The sequence below is a fragment of the Aspergillus luchuensis genome, chromosome 8 (genome assembly GCF_016861625.1).
Source record: "Aspergillus luchuensis IFO 4308 DNA, chromosome 8, nearly complete sequence".
Taxonomy (NCBI): domain Eukaryota; kingdom Fungi; phylum Ascomycota; class Eurotiomycetes; order Eurotiales; family Aspergillaceae; genus Aspergillus; species Aspergillus luchuensis.
The window spans coordinates 3,825,747-3,846,479 of NC_054856.1; the positions used below are offsets into that span (position 1 = coordinate 3,825,747).

Here is a 20,733-nt window from a genome sequence, read left to right on the forward strand (position 1 = left end):
TGTTTTTGTTTCCATATTTTGCTTTTTGTTTGAATGCATGAGGGACTGTAGGTGAAACCACGTTTCTTTTCATTGGTGTGGTTGGCAGAAGAAGCATTAATTCGTATCAAGCAGAAGCATGAGCGGACCTGGATCGGCCATATTGGTCTAGAGGACATTCCGATGTTAATTTATAGTAATGTAACACATATAGTATTTCTATGCGCCTAAAGCCCTAGAACTCGCTTACATACGGAGAAAAGTGACAAAATGAAATGGTAATATGTACACTATCCGCAATATGCAACCTCCGAGGATTCTCCTATCTTATTTACCCATGTCGGATCTGCTGAGGGCCCAAATAGAAACTTGAAGAAGTTCAGACATGCGAGCCCCGTATATGTGACCGGGATATAATAAGCTCCCCGTCGAATCCACGACATTGTGCACCGCGCAGCCCAGTCAGCCGACACAATCGCCTTTCCCATGCGGGAATTGAACGCTGCAGGGACAATATGTCGATATATTACCTTGTCTGACTTGTACAGAGCACGAGCGTAGGGTAAGAATGCTCTCTTTGACGCGGTGTATCGTACCATCTCAGGCCCACCCCAGGCAGGATGAAGCTCTGCTTCGCTGCCAACGTACCAGATTTCAGGTAGAAGCTTGGTTCTCTGAGACTGTGCGGACTTTTGTTGCATGAACAGCTCAATCAAACGGACTGATGAGATGCAGTTTGAGGCCATGGCATCCAGACCTTTGGTTCCGTGGGCGAGAATGATGATATCTGCCTCTTGAAGGATGGTACCGACGCGCGAGAAGTCCCCATTGTCCCAGTCTTTGCCGAACTGCAACTTGTGTATGCTTTTGACTCCTTCAGCCAGTAATTGCTTTTCCATCGCTTGTCCAAATGCCCCCGATCCGCCCGTCATGACCACCGTCTTGTTCTTCAGCGCGTATGCAGTACCCGCAACCCAGTCGAACAGCTTTACCATAGACCCCATATACCGATCTGGGTAGATATGATGCAAGGAGTGGTACTCCGGTCCCACAAATGCCCAGCTATGATCTTTGGGTACTTTGTCAAGTGCGATATGATTGGAGTCCTGGCCGTTAATAATGATAACAAAAAGAGAGCGAACGGTTTGTACGACGAGGACAATAGACAAGGCCTTCGAATCGAGACGTTTGATATAACAATTCAGGATGGTAGCAAGGATCCAGCCGATGATGCTTCCGAGCAACTGACATATAAGCTCGAGAGGAAGAGCAATCAAGGCATTTGGTTTGGCGTATCGCTGATTGAATTGAAGAGATCGGGGGTAGTAGAGGTGATGATATTGATGACAGCGAGAAAGAAAGCGGAGGATACGCCAGCGAGATCTCGACCATTTGTGTAAGAGAAAGTGAACTATGTCAAAGAATATAGTACCAAATATATAGAGGTAAGAAGCAGAAAAGACCAGATTAAGCATCGCCATTATGTGCTTGCAGGTGCGACGATGTTTGTAGTTGTCAATTGCATGGTAGAGCAAGAAAAGCTGGGTCCAGTCCTCCTGGAGCACGTCCGCTTAAATGACACAGCACAGCAGTCGCCCCTATTATATATTTTCTCTTCCTTTCCAGGGCTCTGCATATACATTGCTCCCGTTTATATTGTTCTCCTGGATCTTTTTTGTTTCAGGGTCCACCAAAGTAAGATCCTGCCGAGGTCAAATACGAATACGGAAAATACTCTCTCTTAGCTTAGCACTGGCCACTTAGGACCCGTACATGATAGTCTGGAGCAGGAAACATATTGCCAAAGTGGATATACACAGCCATCTTTGAGTAATATTGTGGCTGCCTGAGCAGCATCGTCCTAGTTTGCTTGTGTCCCGTACCTGGATTGCGTCTAAAAGAGGCTAGTGCCTCGCTTCATGGTCCTTGCGCTTTTCTGCCATGCTAAGGTTCTGACACCGATTTTCATTGCTTAAACTACCTACCGGATGCTTTGACGTGCTCCAGCTCAGAAAAGTCAACCCCAACCCCATGTTTCATTTTCGTCTTCATGGTCGTGTTATTTTCTCCATACCTGCAGTTGTGAGGTGGGCTATCCAACCCATCGCCGATTGCCAACTCACTCCGATTAGCTTATGATAGGTTAAGAAGGCCAAGGCCTTTAGTATGTGCATCATAAACGGACTTAATCCTCGGTGAATCCACGGAGAGAAGGATATCCGTCAAAAGGTGTGAGACAAGTGATACTCTAAGATTCATAGAATCTGCTTGATTGGATACAAAAGTACTTCTCCCTTCAACTGCCCAAAGCAGTAAAAAAGACGGCGAGGCTGATTTCGTGACCCACTTGTAGTTCATCAAACCCTGACAAGGTTGCTGCCGCTGTCTTAGATCCGGCTAAGTATTTTACTCTATGTAAGTGGGTAGAAGTGAAGTGTTACATGTCCATGAAGCGCATGTTTGGCACTCTTGGTATAATTACAGGCGCGTTGGTCTACAAGAATGAGTTGTGACCGTGCCACATTACAATCCCAGTCCTAGGCCAGGTGTTACTTGCGAGCAACCATCGCTCAGGATTACAAAAATAGAGTAACATGCTGACGCCTTGAAAGGGTAAAGCCGCCAAGAGCGGATATCCTCCAAATGCTTGGTACGTTTGAGACGACCACGAATGTAGTGTGCTGGGCACCCGCGACAGGTTCAGGAGTTAGCGGGCCAGATTTAGACTGGAACAACAAAACTTATCTAGATAGGTTTAGAAACACCGTGACTCAGAATTGACTCAACCATTTGATACTCTGAAGCAAATGCTAGTCAAGCAAAAATAAATGTATGGATCAACTCCAACCTCTACAGGAGATACAAAATGGTACTAACGAGGAAGAAATGACAAACAGCAAATAAATTAAAAGAATAAAATAATAAGAAATCTAATCCTCTTCATTCTGGAGCTTTTCTAAATACCTCGGAGATGCCTGAAAAATATTATAAAATATGAAAAGCAGAATTAGGAAACAGTTCCTAATATAAGTAAGTGATTCGAAGTCATGGCGGATCTTCTAATCCGAATTATCTGATTACATGATAAAGCTTCCTCTTGAATTTGCCATACTAAACTCCGAACCTACTGTATTAAGGTCATAAAGCTGTTTTCTGCTTTGCTGTGCCATCCCAATTATCTAAACGCGAGTACACCCATCTTTCGAATCCAGTTAGCAGTTCGATAGCACTTTGATCCCCGGTCGGTAAAGGCTGGGAAAGATATATCCCAGCAACCCTGCTCTTAATGTCGATCCACTATGGTGCGATAGTCAAGTACAACGGGTTACTTATAGGTAGTGGCGGATAACCAACCCAGTAGCAATTTGGTTTCCCAGACCATGAGAGCGAATCTACTTCTCGACGCTGCGGGATCCTAGATCTATTCAGCAGTCCGCCGATCCCAAATCCATCGGTAGTATAGACCCCCCCCCCCCCCCCCCTCCTACATCTTCCGCAATGGGGTCGAGGAACATCGTATTCTTCTCTTCTTCCAGGCCTTGATCTGTTCGCAGCCAAGCTTTGACTTTGCATTTATCCTGCAATGTCAATTGGCCTAATTCATGAATGATTCAGACGTCAGAACTTACTGCTACTCCTCCCTAGTCAATGCCAGGTTAATACATCCATCTTTCACCCGGTTCGAAAAGTAGGAATTGGTTTTGTATGATGTTAGCAAGCAGCACGTATTCGGAGGGAGGGTAGACATTAGCAGTTTTCTAGAATCATACCATCACTATTGATAGCCCCTAATGTAATGCGTGGTAGGGGCTTCCTCCCATTCTCAGACGACTGACGAAGCAAGTTTTACTTTCTCTTCGAAAGAAATCGCTTTGGAGGATCAATGGTGCCAATGACAAAATCGAACAGCAATCCAGGATTTACTGGCGACGAACGATTTCTTGATATACATGAATGAGGTCTAAGAATCGCACCAAACTTATCACCAGGACACTCCCTCAGGCTGGCATAGCATATGCCCGTTTGGAGGCAATGAGAACCGCCGAACCAGTTGAAGTAATCCTCGACTCCGAAGAAGATCAACAAGGGGCAGGGTTCGCGATCTGACCCAAGTAGGAAACCTGCTTTCTCTGAATGGATTAGATCGCCATAACCCCATGTATCACTTTCCGGACAGCCTCGTACTCCGCAAAATGCCACATGTTTCAATCTTGTGTTCCGTTATTAGATACTCATTGATAAAGTGAGACAAACGGGTAACGCCGTTGCCTTGGGGTACTCCACCCATCTCGAAATTTTTGCCTATTTCGGTCCGTTCGCGATGATCGTGGTTCTAGCGAAAGGATGATTCGGCGGTTTGGCGGAGAATTTTCGGCCGCCCCACCCACTTTCAGAGACATTGCATAGTCCGTACACACTTACACATTACACAGACTGGCAGGATCGAGGCTGTTAGGACTTGAGGATATCCATATATCAAAGTTCTGAAAATACCATGGTTCCGAACTATATTTAGTCACATTAGCATCCTTCAACCACGTTTGTACCCCTCTTGTATCTGCACTCTGCAGAGACCAGAGCTTACGATTTATCATAGATTACCCTCCAGTGCTATAGTAGCCAGATGATGATTGTTTGCTTCGTGCTCCCACAATTGTGGCGTCGGTGGAGCCATATAGGTGAGCAGCATTTCTCTAATACCCCTGATGACAATGTAAAGCGCACTTTCATGCCTGGTTCTTCACAGTCCCTTCTTGTTCAAATTCTGTCCGATCACATACACTCAGATCAAAATGGAAATTATTTTAATTTCACCGGAATTAGAATCCTGGAGCCCGCTTTCCCTTTAGTAACGGGGTGATCTATCCTCTGCAGCACTTCTTAACAAGTATGTTTGATCTCAATACTAAATAATTGAAATGCCTGTTTAGATACAATCCTATCCTCTTCATCTTCATGTTGTAAACGTCGTGACTCAGATTGTTCAAAGCATACCCGTCCCTGCTACCTTGCGCCCCAAGTAACCCTTCTCATTCTGCTGCCTTTAATTATTAACTTTGGGTCGCTTATTCGGGTTATTTCATATAGATATCCAGTATGTTTTGGGGCTGTACGTACTAACCTAGGTGAGGTTGTTATATTGTTCATTCACACTTCAGGCTACTAGTAGATAGTGGTAAAATCCTATGTCAACTATACATAGTCAGTACTTCTTTTCACTAGGGTATCCTTAATATAGATGTTACTGATAATGGGATGGGAAGCGATAGTCTACTATTATAGAAGACTTACTGGTCGGCAATATGCTTATCGTCCGACATGATGGACGGCATCGGGAAACAACTGAAGATTTCGTCTTGTCGAATAGAAGTCTTGTGGTTTTGGAGAATGCGATAAGGCTCGTGTATGTGATAGGTAGTCCAATGGATACTCCGGGCGATCTCTACTATATACTATGAAATTTTTCATAGTGTAATCAGTTCATGCAACCCAAGCATTGGAACGGCTGATAATGTAAGCCAAATTTGATTATTGCTGTTGCAGTCTAAGTCTAATAGTGTATAGCTCTATCTGTACAACTGTTGAAGAAAGAGAAAGTATACAGCAGAACAGAATCGAAATCAACAAAAAAACGGAGTGTCCAGTGAGTGTCCAAGAAGTACATCTCAGGACAGTCAGCTGGAAAACGAGCGACACGAAGAGAAAAGTAATATGGACAATCTTCTGAAGATCGTACAATAAACAATGAACAGTGAAGTTGAAAGAAATTGTAATTGGAAATATATGATGTTGAGGGGTAAAAGGATTCCCGAGCTACCATCACGCAGCTGGGATGACACGACGTACACAGATCACTTAGCCACCATCTTGCCCTTTGGCACACGAGCCAACCAGTAGATACCCACCGCTGCGACGATGTTGAAGACGATATACACCCACATCAAGCCAAAGTTGCGCCAGGCATCCGAGAAGTAACTAACCACTGAAGCAAGGAAGGTATCCGTGCTGTTCATAGTACAGAATTGGCAGTCTGATGTGGCTGATGGGTTCAACAGGTAACCCCCATTGGCGCTGATATACGATGACATATAATCCTGACATGTCTGGTTTCCAGGCGTGTTAAATGACAGATACTCGACGGCCTCGCATGTCACGGTAGTGCCGGAAAGGCCTGTTGAGAGCATAGCAGATACCAGGTATGTGAACGGGGACAACCGGTACATGAAGATCCAGAATCCAGGCATGTTGGATGGAGTCGCAAGAACACCACAGAAGATCAGGCAAAGGGAGAATAACAACGTCGCGATATTACCTCCTGTCTCTGCTAGCTCGATTCCAGCAATCACCATGTGGGCGAAGGTCGACGTAAAGAGAAGGAAGACCCAAATAAGCAGGAACATGAGACCGGCCCGTTCATTGACGGAATCAGTGGGCTTCGCATTGTTATATAATCCGATCGGGTAGTACCAACAGACGAACATGAGAACGGCCATCAGGGTATTCCATGGGAGTTCCACGAAAATATTGGCCGTCATGAATGCCTGCCAGGAATAGGTCTTGGATGGGCGTTCTCGGACTTCGTAGAGTGATCTCTGAGTGACAAAGTGTGGCATGATCTGTTGGCACAGGTTACCAAAGATAGTCATCAACATGAACACACTGAACATCTGGTTTTGCATGCCCTGGAGAGAGTTGGGAGCGTGGAAGAACGAAAATCCAATGTAGAGGGCGGACAGAACACAGAGAATAGTCTTCGACCAGATATAGCTTGGTGTGCGGTAATATTGGGCAAAGACACGAAGCAAGCATTCATAAAGCTGGACACCAAAGCCTGCTGCGTATTCCTTGAAAGCTTCCGGGTCGGAGTCATCCTCGGGTTTGGTAGATAGGGTCGATTTCAGTTCTGCAAGGTGCTCCTTGACTTTCGTATGCTCAGGACTTTCCCTCCATACTTTTGGCCAATCTATGTCTGTGTGAGAACCTGGTGCTGCCCCAATAACGTCAAGCATCCACTCTGCTGGGTTTTCTCCCTCGGCCAATGGATGGGCGCCGTTGCGTTCGAAGTAGCTGGACAGTGTGTTGGAATTCTCGCCGATTTCACCAAAATAGATCGTCTTTCCGCCACGCGCCAAGAAGAGCAATCGGTCAAAGCGCTGGAACAACATGGCAGAAGGCTGGTGGATGGTGCAAAGAATGGCTTGTCCATGTTTAGTAAGTGTATCAATAAGATCGAGGATTGACCATGAAGTCTGACTGTCAAGACCAGAAGTAGGTTCATCGAGGAAAAGCAATAACTGCGGCTTGGCAGCAAGTTCGACACCAATTGTCAGTCGCTTGCGTTGCTCCACGTTCAATCCCTCTCCGGGCACACCAACGATCGCATCTGCGTAAGGCTCCATGCCCAGGAGTTTGATCACCTCCTCAACGTAGTCCAGTTTCTCCTCTCGGCTAACATTAGCCGGCTGACGCAGCAAAGCACTGAACCGGAGAGCCTCGCGAACGGTAGAAGTAGGTAGATGCAGATCCTGTTGTTGTACATAGCCGGTTTTGCGTTGGAATGACTGGTCGCGTGGCCGTCCATCGACGAGCATCTCTCCCGTGACAACTCCCATTGTGACACGCGTGGCCAGGACATCGAGCAATGTCGTCTTACCGGCTCCCGACACACCCATCAGGGCGGTGCAAGTCCCGGGCTTCACCCAGCCGTCAACATGATCCAAGATGCGTCTAGGTTCACCCTTGATCTTGATGTCGTAACACACATCTTGCCAATGGAAGATAGCCGTTTGCTTCTGAATGCGAACTTCCGAGCCCTGGGCGGGAGCGTCGCCTTTGACAGCACCACCAGGGGTAGCTGAAGATTCCATGTCGGCTTCGCCAAGCTTTGGCTGGTGGCCGCGACGGAACAAGAGGACTTCACCCTTGGACTTTGCCTCGGAGATATATTCGGTGCTAGCAAGGTAGACAAAACAGAAGAATACCATGAAGGCGATCAAGATTCCGATGTTGCGCCATTCATGTCCTTTGGTGTATTCGAAACTTTGTTTCAGGTAGGAAGTTCCGTCCACGATCGCCGATCCGGCCGTGGAACCGACTGTGGAGCAAATCCTGTAGTCCAAGGATATGGAGTCATACCCATCGCCAGAAGGAACAATGCTGGAGCATGTAAAATGGCGACCAGAAAACTCATTGACCATGAAACTTTCGAAGGAGTAGGCGATCGGGTTGATATAATTCATCCAACGGGACCAACCAAGCATATTGCGAGTGGGAATCACAAAACCTGTGTAAATGACCATTCCCAGAATTAAAAGAGCCGCAGGCACAAGTGCTTGCGAGAGGGATCGTGAGGTGGAGGCCATAGTTCTGAAGATCATGGACATGGTGTATGTAGTGACAACTGAAAAGATCCAAAATGTCCACCAGGCACCAGCAGTGCGACGCAAGTTCGTCATAAAGTACAAGGGAAGGTTGAACGTGATTGAGTTGATGAGCTTATAAGGTGTATCGCACAGCATGGAGGCCACGGCTTCCGTGAAAGGATGATAGAATGCATATCTTGCCTGCTTTTCGACGATCGGACGTTGAGCATAGAGTGTCAAAATTTCGAGCGCACTGGAGAAGGCATTCAAGAGAACTGCATAGAACAACAGAGCTCCACGGGAATAAAAGCTGGCCGTTGTATCCGGGAGGTTGTAGAAAACCGACGCCACAATCAAGGCAATAATAAAGTTACCAATCAAGGCACTGACAGTTAAACTGGAGTCTCCCTTGAGACGTTGGAAGCCACGAACAGTGCACAGAGAGATCTGCTCCCACACTGAGATGGTGTAAGGAGATTTGACGCGTTGGTTTTTCGACTGCATGGCCTTCCGGGCGTCCACGAAAGCATCATAGGAAGAGCCGTGGATCGGGTACTGCTGCTCAAACTCTTCAATTTCCCTGAGAAGTGCGGCTCTGGCACTGCTTTGTTTCCAAGCTGCTGCGAATTCATCTGGAGTACGAGGGACACGGTTCTCAAAGCCAGGGCGGACCAAGCGCTCCGATGGGCTGGTGAGAGATGTTAAAAAGTCGGCAGTGGTTTGACGCTCAGGGCACTCGAATCCCATATCCACAAAGAACTGCTTCGCCTCCGTGGTTCGTCCGAAATAGATTTGCCGTCCTTCGTAGAGTACAGTCACCTTGTCGAACACATCGTATGCACTCTGAGACGCCTGATAGATAGCGACACAGGCAGTGGTTCCGGAGTACTTGCTCATGAGATTAAGGTTCTTGCAGAATTCAAGGGCATTGGCGCTATCAAGGCCTCTGGTGCTGTTATCCCAGCACTGGAGTGGTGCCTGACTGAGGGTTGCCTCTGCGATACTGACACGCTTCCTCTCACCACCACTGACTCCGCGAATGAAGTCATTTCCTACCCGAGTATTGATCGTATGGGAAAGTCCAAGCATGGCCATGACCACGTCTCTCATATGCTCCGCATATTGGTGCCGGTTGACGCCCTCAAGGCGATTCCTAGGGGCCCTTGCGAGGGCCGCAAACTTCAGTGTATCACCAACGGAAAGTTGAGGGAAGTGGACATCGGTCTCGGCGTTGTAGATAGCTTCACCCCGGAAAGACTTTTGCATCTCTTTTGCGGGTATACCTGAACGTTGACAGCCAATGTTAGCAGACATGCGGTCAAGTAGTAACGGCGATCGAGATACGTACCCTGGTAGTTGAGCACAGAGTCTTCAGACATCTCAATACCGTTCATCTCTCCGGCAATTGTCTTGAGGAAGGTGGAACAACCACTACCAGGTCTTCCAAGCACAACAACCATCTCCCCACTTTTCACCAAACCGTCGAATTCACGAAGAATCTGGATCTTTTGCATCTTCATTCCGACTAGTCGGCGAGCCAGTGTGCCCAGTTCGAGGAGTGAATTCAGGACGTCTTTCTGGTAGTCAGTCGGCGACCCGAATCCATGAACATTCAAATTCCTGAAAGCAACACCAGCTGTACGGTCAGGGTATCGCTCGGGGTCACGAGATCTGATGGCGAGAAGCATCTTCATCCAGTCCTTGGGCTTGAAATTGGGGCTGTGAGGGTTGAGCGTCGATTCCGGATCGTCGACTGCAAAGGGATTATCGAGGGTGCCTTTGGTAGAAAACCGAGTTGATTGGCGCGTGAGCTGTCGAGCAAGGTCGCCCACCCGCGCTTCTATCTTCTCCTCCTTCCCTTGCAACGTTTCGTCATCTTCGCTTCTCTGCTCCGACTTCTCGGTGTATGCGCTCCCGGGGGGTCCATGGACAGCATTGTCCAAGTCTGGGCTGCCCTGCATGTGTGGCAGGTTATGGCTGACCACCGCCTGTGCCCGGGAGGAGTTGGGATTTGTCGTGGCGACGAACGACGACATGGTGGCTTGATTTTTCGGATTTACGCTGCTTTCGTCATGCACAAAAAGCAAGCACCGACCGTTGAGCCCTGCGGTGCTCTAGGGATGAACCACGCAGTAGGTGTTGATAAAGAATTCGAAAATAATCTTTCAATTTTCAGCGACATGGAGACGGACTAAGGGGCCAGCAGATAGTGGAGGTTATATAACAACTATAAGTAACTCCTGGGCTGTGTGTAAGACGGGGGTCCACAATGCTGGAACTGGAAGCAATAGGCCTAGTCTTTCGGTAAACGAAAGTTCCAGGGACCCGCTCGCGGAGTTCCCGATCTCCATTGTTGCAATGACAGACAGAAGATTCGCCATGGTTTTTAGCCATATGATCTGCCTAGCGTGCACAGGGAACCTCCGGGCACCCGAATCAGATTGTTAGGCGGCTTATGCGACCCCCTATCATATCCGCTAGGCTGGAGGTAACGGTTTCCACCCGAGAGTTAGAAGGCTAATTCTGATTAATAATTTCTCCTCTCTATCCTCTTTTGGGTATTGCAGTTGTGCTGAAACTCCGGATTCCGAACCAACCAGCATGACTGCGGACCCAGCTTTCGGGGAACGGGAGTGTCCCTGGGGGGGGCCTGGCGGTTGGGCGAATTCACAACTGCTGGGCTTTCCATGGATGGCCCAAGGGCGATCTTCTCTTATCGCTGAATACACGTGGAATGATCCGGATCACGGTTGTAGTTGCACCCGTGAGAGGACTTCGGATAAGGAGTAACTAAGCTGTTGCTGGTGTCTGTCTCTAGGGTGGAGATCAGCCAGCCATAAAGACCGCGACTCGACGCTGTTTGCATCTGCACCATTCTTCCTGTCAGATGAAGTGTTCATCTTCACACTCATTCCGATTGCACCATCGTTTTGTAAAATAGATAGATCAGACGCGGTTGTCACGTTCCCTCATGCTTTTCATGCTCGGCTAAGTGCACGGTGTGTGTCTGGCCACCGAGAAGATACTACTAGTAAGGAGAAGATGGAGAGGAGAGGATCGGCAGCGTGAGAAGACGCAATCGCTTTTGGTATTGTTACCCAACCATTACCGTTATTTGTGACAGTTTGCAACGAACTTCCGGCATCCGGGAACGCCAAGACGGCTTCTTTTGGTTTAGCCGCTGTTCATCTTCGACACCCATTGGCCAACCGCATTTCATTGAAAAATGTGCATTGTTATCTAATCAATATCTGGACAAGCACAAACACCCCGTGACACAAAGTGGACATTCTCTGGTCGACTGTCCGCCACACGTTCACCATCACTCCTTGGATAGGGCGAATGGGCCCCTTCCCATGCTCCTAAACTCGGGTCCAAGACTTCCCGAGCGGAACGTTGCGTGCGTGTATCAGATCGGTTTGAAGGCGATCTCTAGTCGGTTTCCCAAACAATCGTCTTGTCCACAAAGAAAAATGCGTTGTGCTTCTCCATCCTACAGTGGAGGCAAAATGAAACCCTCATCAACCTAACACCCCTCATCCAGGGTCTAGACTAAGAAGCATCCGCTTAAACAAAGGGAGTGATCTTCGTCGGTTACTTGGTGATCTGAAGAATAATTCCTAAAAGGGGCTCTCACTCAACTTAATTTCCCCTCTACGTCCATTATCAACCCGATTTCCCAGCCCAAGCTAAACCACCCCCCCTCCCCCCCTGCTCCACTATCCCTGGTGGATTTCTATCATGTCCAAGTCCGACAATGAATGGACCATCCAATACCAGCAGAGGCATGGACTCTTCCATCCCTAGTAACCCCATGTCTAGCCAACAAGATTCGTTTCCTTTAGATCCAGGTAAGGAAGATGGCAGAAAGAGCACACGGAGAAAGGTGCGGGTCCACCCATAATCAACTCAAAACCGTCATCACGCTAATTAAATGTAATCAGGCTTGTGATACCTGTCAGCGCAGGAAGATTAAATGCGATCTCTCCAACAAAGCCAAGTGCTCGCAGTGCGAGAAGATGGGAATCGCTTGCACCCGGAATCTGCAGAGATACCAGGCAAACTTAAGAAGGTCCGGCTAGTCATCATTTTGCAACGAATTAATCGCAACGAATATGGGCTGACTAGCTCGGTAAAGGCAGGCGATGATCAATCATCTGGAAGGAAGTCTTGAGCGCATGGAGTCTCGTCTGCAGGGTCTTGGTTTTACCGTAGGCGAAAATGATACCATAATCGGTCCTTCATCATCAGAGGGAGTTGGTGATATCTCACCGTTGAGGTTGTCATTAAGTCCCACGGATCGTAGTCCTCAGGTTGAGGACGTCGATGATACAGATTGGGGCAACATCTACACAAGCCCGCCGCCAGGGTCGATCCGTGCATCAGCGAGCAGATCCCCAAGCCCTCATATGCCAAACCTATTTGGGCAATCAAGTCAACCACAAGCGGCAGTACCATGCTTTAACGTTCCGAGATATCTCGGAGGTATATTGAACTCTGGCTGTAAGTTAAATCAAGGGCCACCTATCACCTCCTCCTGGTCTAATCCCAATCAGGCTTCTCTATGATTTCACAAGAGGGCTTAGAATGGATAGCGCAGAAGACTGGTGGCGAATCAATGGACCATTTAACACGCCTCGTCCTAGCGGAGGAGCGTGATGGTTTCATAGCCGACTATCCACTTCACTGCATATCACCCAGGAGAGTGTTCTGTCCGCTCCCACCTCAGGAGCATATCATACGTCTTGTGGAACGGTATTTGGAGGACTTCAATGTCATATTTCCCTTATTCAGACGGTCGGACCTTTTACTCCTCTTTGAAAGAGCGCATCTTGATATGCGCTTTCAAAGTCCAGGTCAGTGGGCTATCATGAATGCTATTTTGGCAGTTGCCTACATGCTTCCTGACAATGGGGCTTCTAAGCAGCCGGATCATCAGAAAAGCTGGCTTCTTCTGAAGAATGCTCTGGAGGCTGTCAACGAGCTTTATTTGGGTCCGCCCGATCTTCGGGGTCTTCAGGGTCTTTTAGTAATGGTATGCTCCTTGTCTTGGATATTCTTGGAAAATTGACGTTGATGGTCAAATAGGTTGTTCTCTTTATGGCGGCATCGGCTGCACGGCCTTGCAGTTTCCTAATATCCGTCGCTATCCATATTAGCGACCAACTGGGTTTGGGGACGACCGAAGACATCTCGATCTTTACCGAAGAGGAAAAACAGGAGCGGCAGACGGTTTTTTGGCTTGCTTACTGCCTCGATAGGGAGTATGCACCTATGTCTTTCCACAATCATCCTATACATGTCAGCTGACTCAGACAGAATTTCCTTTCGATTTGGTGAACCACCGGTACAAAATGACGAAGCCATCAGCGCAGCTCTACCATTGGATGCACCAAATTGTCTCGTCTACTCCATGCCAACAAACGACCGGGCAGGGACCTTCAGCGCCTTCGCATCAGCCTGCAAACTTGCACAGATCAGAGGCGAGATCTACCAACGCCTCTACTCCGCTTCGGCTACGGATAGACCGTTCCATCAGATCCTCGCCTCAGTCGGAGAGTTGGATAGGAAATTACAAGCATGGAAGGATAGTCTCCCGTCTGAGTTTCAGCCCGAATCACCTACACTCTTCCATTCCCCTCCAGTATCCTTGATACTACTACACATGCACCACACATACCACAACTGCATGATCGCCATTCATTCTCTCATTGCCGCTCGAGGCATCAATTCTGCCCAAGATCTCTCAGACCATCCTGGGTATACCATCTACCCGGATTCTCTATCGAATCCCCGGGTTCTACTTTCAGCATCGTTGACCTCCAAAGCTGCCCGTGCTTCGATTGGCTTGATGAAGTATCTCCCGAAGGATGACATCTCCCTTGGGTACGTATACCCTGATCTGTCGACCGCAACACTTCCCACTAACATCCACATACTAGGTTAACGATGTATTTTCCCACCGTTGCACTAAGAACACTAGCCTCAAGTATTGTTCGCAATCCCCGCGATACAGGCCAGATCTACAATATGAGGATTCTCGACCAGGCAGAAGCATTTCTATCATCGACGTGTTCAAGCACTACTAGCGAAGGGATGAAGCGATTGGTGAAGAATTGCGCCGAGTTTCGCTCGCTCGCTGAGAGGGCGATGAAGGAATGCGTTTAAACGCGGTTTGGCATTATGCCGCGGTCGCATATATTTATCTGTGTACTGTTAATGATACCCGGTTGAGATCACAGATAGAAAGGAGAAACTTTTTCGAACCCTGCACGCACGCATAGTTACGGGAGCACATAAAGAGTAGAAGCTCATAAAAAAGAAGCGACAGAGATCAAACAAAAAAGAAATATAAAGGAAGAAGAAGAAAAAGAAGCAAAGGAACAAAAGCAAAAGAATAACTCATCAATCCAATTGGTGTCCAACAAAGGAAATATCGTGTAGAAAGGAAAAAAGAATATGACAAGAGTGGGATTCGAACCCACGCCATCTTACGATGATCAGGAAGCTGTGAAGCTGGGTATTAAGGTGGACCTTAACCTGACGCCTTGGACCAACTCGGCCATCTTGCCTTAGGATGTTGAATGGGTGAGATTTAGAGCATTATCAAGGGAGGGTAAGTGTAACGTCCGCAACTCTGATTTTCGCTTATTTCCGGTAATGCGGAAGAAGTATGTCGTTTAGGGGTAACGCGACAACAACCTCAATAATGCTTTTTGTGATTGCAATGAACAAGAAAGTAGTCTAATCTCAGTGTAATTTGTTTTATAGTCAGTAATTCATCATATTTACCACAGCAGGATCCAAACTTTGATCATTCTGCTTGCGAGTCGAATCGGGCGTGATGCCCTTGAGCATGGATATATATATAACTCGTGAGTACTAAACCGATTCGGCATCATTCTACCTCATAACGTGATCAGAGAATATAATAAACCAAATGAGATAGTTCATCATGGTTCAATTACCTTGTAATTCCTGATGATATTGAACTCCGCAGTATTTCTGCTACTACCCTGATGCACGTGTATGTGCATTGATACAGTAGGAATGCACTGCACTGACAACACGATAATATAGATATCCTCCATATTTCAGATTTCCGATGATATAACAATGAAGGGGAGTAAGGTTTGACAAGATCTCCCTGTATCTGATCTACTTCTTTTTCCATTCGCAGCAATTCCACGTCTCCACGGTCGCAACACCACCATTACTAAACCTAACTACAACTACACTGTAACAAACCCCGATTGTTTACTTTTACTGCCCGTCCTCCACACCCAAAGGCCCCCTCCCCACATCCTCAACATTCCTCCTCTTCTGCTCCACCGGCTGACTCGGATACGACTTAATTTGCGGGAGTCTGTTCCTCGCCCTCATGCACCTCGCTAGTGGGTCCCCGCTGGACGGAAATAGGCGATTGCATGGATCGGGTATCGGCAGAAGGATTGGCTGGCTATTGAGATGTAAGTAGTATCCTGGCCTCGAACGCGTTCACAAGGTTGTGAACCTCCTGAATGATTATCATTGGTTGAATAGCAGTAATAATCAAACGAAGAGTATCGATTTCGCTATGCCACTAAGTGGAGGGATAGTCCCTCACGATACGACCATTTTCCATCTCAATAACTCGATCTGCCCCCGTCACACTATCAGGCCGGTGCGATACATGGAGAAACGTATATCGACCGAACACATCATCGATAACCTTCTGCATCAGCGCATCAGTGACAGCGTCCGTGCCACTCGTTGCTTCATCAAGAATCAAAATGCCGCCGCTATCGCGAGCATCACTGTCGCGACTCCATTTCCGCACCAGCGCAACTGCCAACGCAAACAATCTTTGCTCGCCTTGGGACAAGGAGGTCGGTGTCAATTCCGCATCCAGCCCCCCACGCGACGTGACAAGAGAGAGCAGATTAGCCTTTTCTAATGCTGAAAGCAAAATTGGGTCTGTAGATCGAGAAGTCGGATCCAGGTTGAAGCGGATAGATCCAGGGAGTAGAAAAGGGTCCTGGGGAATGACGATAATACGAGATCGGAGTACATCTAGTGGAACGGTGGAGATGTCTATCCAGTCAATTGTAATCGTGCCGCTCTGGGTATCAATCAGTCGAAGAAGGGCCGAGACCAGTGTGCTCTTCCCGCTTGGATCAATGTCAGCGTAAGGTATAGGTCGTATGTTTGCAGTACTTACCTGCCAGTCCGTCCACGTATAACCACCTTTTCCCCAGGGTTTATGGTCAGATTGATTTCGTCTAGCGCACGTGTGACGCCACTGTTGCGTTCGTTAGTGATGATGCTATTGTTAGCGGGAGGGTACGCACTCATAGGAAGCAGAAAGAGACCTGATCTCAATATTCCCATCAACAGGCCAAGTTGACGAAGGGATCACTGGTTTCTGGGGTTGATACTCAGTGGGTGTTTTCATCTCAAAAGATCTTGTCCGTGCAATTGCACCAAGGGATGTTTCCAGGCCCGTCCAACTGGTCACAACTTCCTGCAGGGTCTGGCTGAACGCCATAATCGCAGTCAATGAAACTCCCAGTTTCCCCGGATCGGTCGAGCTTCGTAACGAGGTTGCCAGTGCAATTAGTATCACAGCCAAGCAAGCAACAAGAAGATCAAGAACAACGTTGAGCCATCGCTGGATGCAATAGAGAAGGTAGTAAGGCTTTTGCGAATCGTCAAGCCGGCGTAAGCACTCTGCTACAAATGACCGCTGCCAGCCAAGGCCGCGAATTGTAGAGATACCGTCAAGAGTTTCCACGAACATTGTATACAATGGGCTTTTGGCTTCCAGATCGAGAAACCGGAGCTGTCTGGATGTCCGTAGATAGACTTTCTGGGCGCAGTACAATACTAGTAAGCACGGAATAATTGTCAGCGCCATGTAGCTGGAGCCCAGCGAGATTAAGGCAACCTGAGCGAAGCACTGTGCGACACCTGCGAAATTTTAGTGTTGAGTCACAGTAACATTAACCGAACCTACTAAGGACTGTGCCAAACGCCATCGTGGGTAGTACAGCGTCGACAAGTGTCATGTCCTGGCTGAACCTGTTGAGGATGACTCCGGAATCAACCTCGGCGAAGAAATGCATCGGCGCATTTATTACGGTTTGGACAAGAATCTTGTGTAGTCCCAGCCCTGACGTGATGACAATCTTGATCATGATTTGCCTGTGGTTGGTTAGCGTAGCATACAAGCAAGGTATGTTAGAAGCCCACCATATCATTAGTCCCTGCGAGCCTGAGGCGGCCACAGCAAGTAGGACGTAAACACAAATAAACTGGGCAGCCTTCTTTCCATTGTCATCCGTAAACAACTCCAACCATATTTCTACAAACCCATTAGCGGAGTCAAACCCACGATCAGAAATGCACTTACGAGGGAACACAGAGGAGAATGTGTGTACAATAATAATCGTGCAGGCAACCAACGTGTGACGCCATCCTATCGCCTTCAGGTAGTAGGTGTAGACTGCAGTATCACCCATACGGCGGGATATATCAGCTATGTCATCGACAGTCAGTGTTTCAACTTTCTTGGTAGACGTCTCCTCTCCGCTGTCAGTGAGGACAGTCGGGGTCTCTGGAGTGGCATCCGTGGTGTCAGGATATACATGCGAGGCGAAACCTAAGCTCTGCCTGGGGCCTTGTTTTTCGATACGTCCGCTCGAGTTTAAGATGGCAACGTTATCTGCGAAGCGTAGATGGTGGTCTGAACGATACTTTAGTTCTAACTGCACACATTGTCGCGGAAAGAAATACTGACCTGAATGAGTTGCCATCAATACAGCCACACCTATGCGTCTGCATATTCCATTATCGCCAAATAGAGCCTCTGCGACATACTGTGCGGTCTTGTTGTCAACAGCACTTAGTGCATCGTCTAGCACCAGAAGGTTTTTCCTTGAGTAGATCGCCCGAGCCAGTGCCTATAATTTTGTTAGTGACGTAACAGTATTGTGTCTGCGGTGATGTACCAGACGCTGCTTCTGTCCTCCACTCAGCTTGAGAGCCCCGCTACCGACCACAGAATGATCACGCCCCGGCATTCGAGAGATGTCCTCTTCTAAGGCACACGCCCTTAGTACCTCACTATACCAGGTATGGTCTATCTCAGTATAACCACATATGTTGTTGCGAATGGAAGCGTTCTGGAGCCATGGAACTTGGCTGCAATAGGCAGCATCCGGCCGCAGTCGTGTAACCGTTCCTTGGCTACATGGTATCTCCCCTACGGCTGCTTTTAACAGAGTCGACTTCCCAGACCCAACCGGGCCAGTAATCATTGTTACTGTACCCGTCTTGATGACTAGATGGATAGCCTCAAGGGAGAACGCGGATCCAGTAGCTGGACGGATATAAGCGTCCGTCATGGTTAGAACAACATGGTCGGAGGACTTTGGTGCCAAGACCTTCAGTTCGACCGCCGATCCATTCCTGGTAGAAAGGTCTGACTCTGTGTCCAGGCTTCTCTCGGCTGGTAAGTGATCTGTGGGAGAAGTGAGGAATTTGTGAATTCGGTCAAAGGCACCCAAAGCGGCAGTTATTGCCGGGATTGATGCCAATAACTGTAGCGCCGGGCTTGTGATAAGACTAATGATTGCAAGGGATGTAAATGCTTGCACGGTCGATAGTGTCTCCGAGTGATCAATCTTTGCGCGAATAACGAAAGCCGCAAACGTAACGAGAGAGGCACACATCTGAGGCAAACTCGCTTTATATTGTTAGTTACTTTTTGACGCCGACTAAGGGTGGAGTACCCACCAACCACGTTCAACCACACGATCAACCATCGGAAGTTCCTGGACAAATCTAATTCACGCTCTCTTTGCGCCTGAAGGGTATTGGCGAGCACTTGAGATAGACCGAGCATCTTGACACTTTTCATTGATTTCAGCGCCGAGGAGATTATGCTGACTCGCCGTTGGATAGCCCCGACCCAGACTTTCTGCCTGGCAGGCATGAAGGTGGCCATATACATTTGAACGGATGTGCATACTATGATGATTTAGTGATAGAACTAGGTCAGGTGAGGGAGACTTACCCAGGATTACGAGGATCGGGGCCACACAAACAGCAGCGAGCTGCCGCTCTAGCAGCCAAATACCGATAGCGATCTCCACCACGCGGGCCCACAGCTCGCTAGCTTGCTCTAGCGATCGCGCGATCATGTCAATGTCAGTACTCATTAGCGTAACCGCAGCCGATTCATCGCGAGTTCCATCTGGTAGAACCATGGTGTGATCGTAGATCAGGGCAACTGTTGCGCCTCGAAACATCGTGATCATGCGAAATAATTGATGTTTGTAATGCACCGTTGATATCTAACTCTGTCAGCTCAGTCTGAAAAGTTCACTAAGTAATATGGCTGCGTACTGCAATCCCACCATAGATGAGTGCTGCCGCACCAATCAATCCGTAACCTTCGTTTCTGGTTGACTGCGTATCTGGTCTGTGTAGCTGCTCCATTGCACGCTGAATGAAGAACGTCTGAGCATAGCTGAATCCAATGAGGCAGAGCCTGGGGAAAATAGTACGCAGAACTGCCCAACGCAGACTAATAAAGGTCGCAAAGATTAGGCTACGTGTTTGGCTAGACTGGTATTTTTTCCAGGCTTTTCCAATATTTCGCTTCAGACATCCCGAATCCAGATCGCTGTCCGTTGGGAACAAATCCTCGAGCGTCAAGAGCTTCCGAAAACCTATAACAAATAGACGGTTGAGCCACCAGAAAACGGTGCGAGCAAATACTCCACTGGTAGACTCCGGTGGAATTGCGAGAAGCGGTTCTTTGAGATAGCTGCGTTTGTTTTGGGCTTCTAGGGCCAGCAGAAGAAGCTTCAGAGCAACAGTTGCTGCAGAGAGAGCTCCGAGGGAGGACGGGTAATGTCGGATAAATAACGTGCGCACTTGCACAGCATCGAAGAGGGATGAAAAGAGGAGATAGATGCCCAATAGCGACGATGGGCGCACTGAGCGATTGTGCTCGATGGTTGATAGAATAGCTATTGATAGAGCGTCCACCAGCGACACGGCGACAGCAGGAATGGCAGTCCGAACTAAGTCATAGCGCGCCCATTCAACCACCGAGGCAATTTGCAGAGCAAGGAGACAAACTGCGACGGTCTTCATTTTGTCAGGTACGGCTTCTGGCAGAATTCCGCTGTTTCTATAGGGGGGCAACTGACCAGTTTTCGCCAATGGGCGTTGTTTGCAACAGTTTTGACATTCTCTGGATAGAGCGACCAGATACGCCATGGAACCAGGAGTAGAAAGATGGCGGATGGGCCAATAGAGAGGATACTTTGCTCGAAGAGCAGAGTGAAGTCAAATGTTGCTGGACACGCGACGACCGGTCCGAACGAGTTATCTGCAGCGG

General features: G+C 48.1%; 4 protein-coding genes and 1 non-coding gene across 5 annotated transcripts; 1 reads left to right on the forward strand and 4 right to left on the reverse strand.

The window, feature by feature from the left end:
* Window positions 1–269: 269 nt before the first annotated feature.
* AKAW2_81315A (uncharacterized protein) lies at window positions 270–1,460 on the reverse strand (the record flags this gene model as incomplete). Its single annotated transcript, XM_041682432.1, has 1 exon — window positions 270–1,460. One exon carries the CDS (start codon window positions 1,458–1,460, stop codon window positions 270–272), a length of 1,191 nt encoding a protein of 396 aa, XP_041549276.1.
* Window positions 1,461–5,831: 4,371 nt separating this feature from the next.
* AKAW2_81316A (pleiotropic drug resistance family ABC transporter) lies at window positions 5,832–10,378 on the reverse strand (the record flags this gene model as incomplete). Its single annotated transcript, XM_041682434.1, has 2 exons — window positions 5,832–9,625; window positions 9,691–10,378. 2 exons carry the CDS (start codon window positions 10,376–10,378, stop codon window positions 5,832–5,834), a joined length of 4,482 nt encoding a protein of 1,493 aa, XP_041549277.1.
* Window positions 10,379–12,099: 1,721 nt separating this feature from the next.
* On the forward strand, window positions 12,100–14,510 carry AKAW2_81317S (uncharacterized protein; the record flags this gene model as incomplete). The annotated part of the gene is made up of 7 exons (XM_041682435.1): window positions 12,100–12,228; window positions 12,287–12,414; window positions 12,481–12,845; window positions 12,899–13,377; window positions 13,431–13,606; window positions 13,662–14,228; window positions 14,285–14,510. The coding sequence occupies 7 exons, from the start codon at window positions 12,100–12,102 to the stop codon at window positions 14,508–14,510; spliced, it is 2,070 nt and encodes a 689-aa protein (XP_041549278.1).
* A 292-nt stretch (window positions 14,511–14,802) lies between these two features.
* On the reverse strand, window positions 14,803–14,914 carry AKAW2_t80037A. The gene has a single exon. It is a non-coding gene; the product is annotated as a tRNA-Leu (tRNA).
* Window positions 14,915–15,924: 1,010 nt separating this feature from the next.
* On the reverse strand, window positions 15,925–19,335 carry AKAW2_81318A (uncharacterized protein; the record flags this gene model as incomplete). Its single annotated transcript, XM_041682436.1, has 9 exons — window positions 15,925–16,492; window positions 16,543–16,623; window positions 16,673–17,291; window positions 17,338–17,525; window positions 17,574–17,685; window positions 17,734–18,066; window positions 18,121–18,283; window positions 18,332–19,068; window positions 19,119–19,335. 9 exons carry the CDS (start codon window positions 19,333–19,335, stop codon window positions 15,925–15,927), a joined length of 3,018 nt encoding a protein of 1,005 aa, XP_041549279.1.
* Between the last annotated feature and the right edge of the window lie 1,398 nt (window positions 19,336–20,733).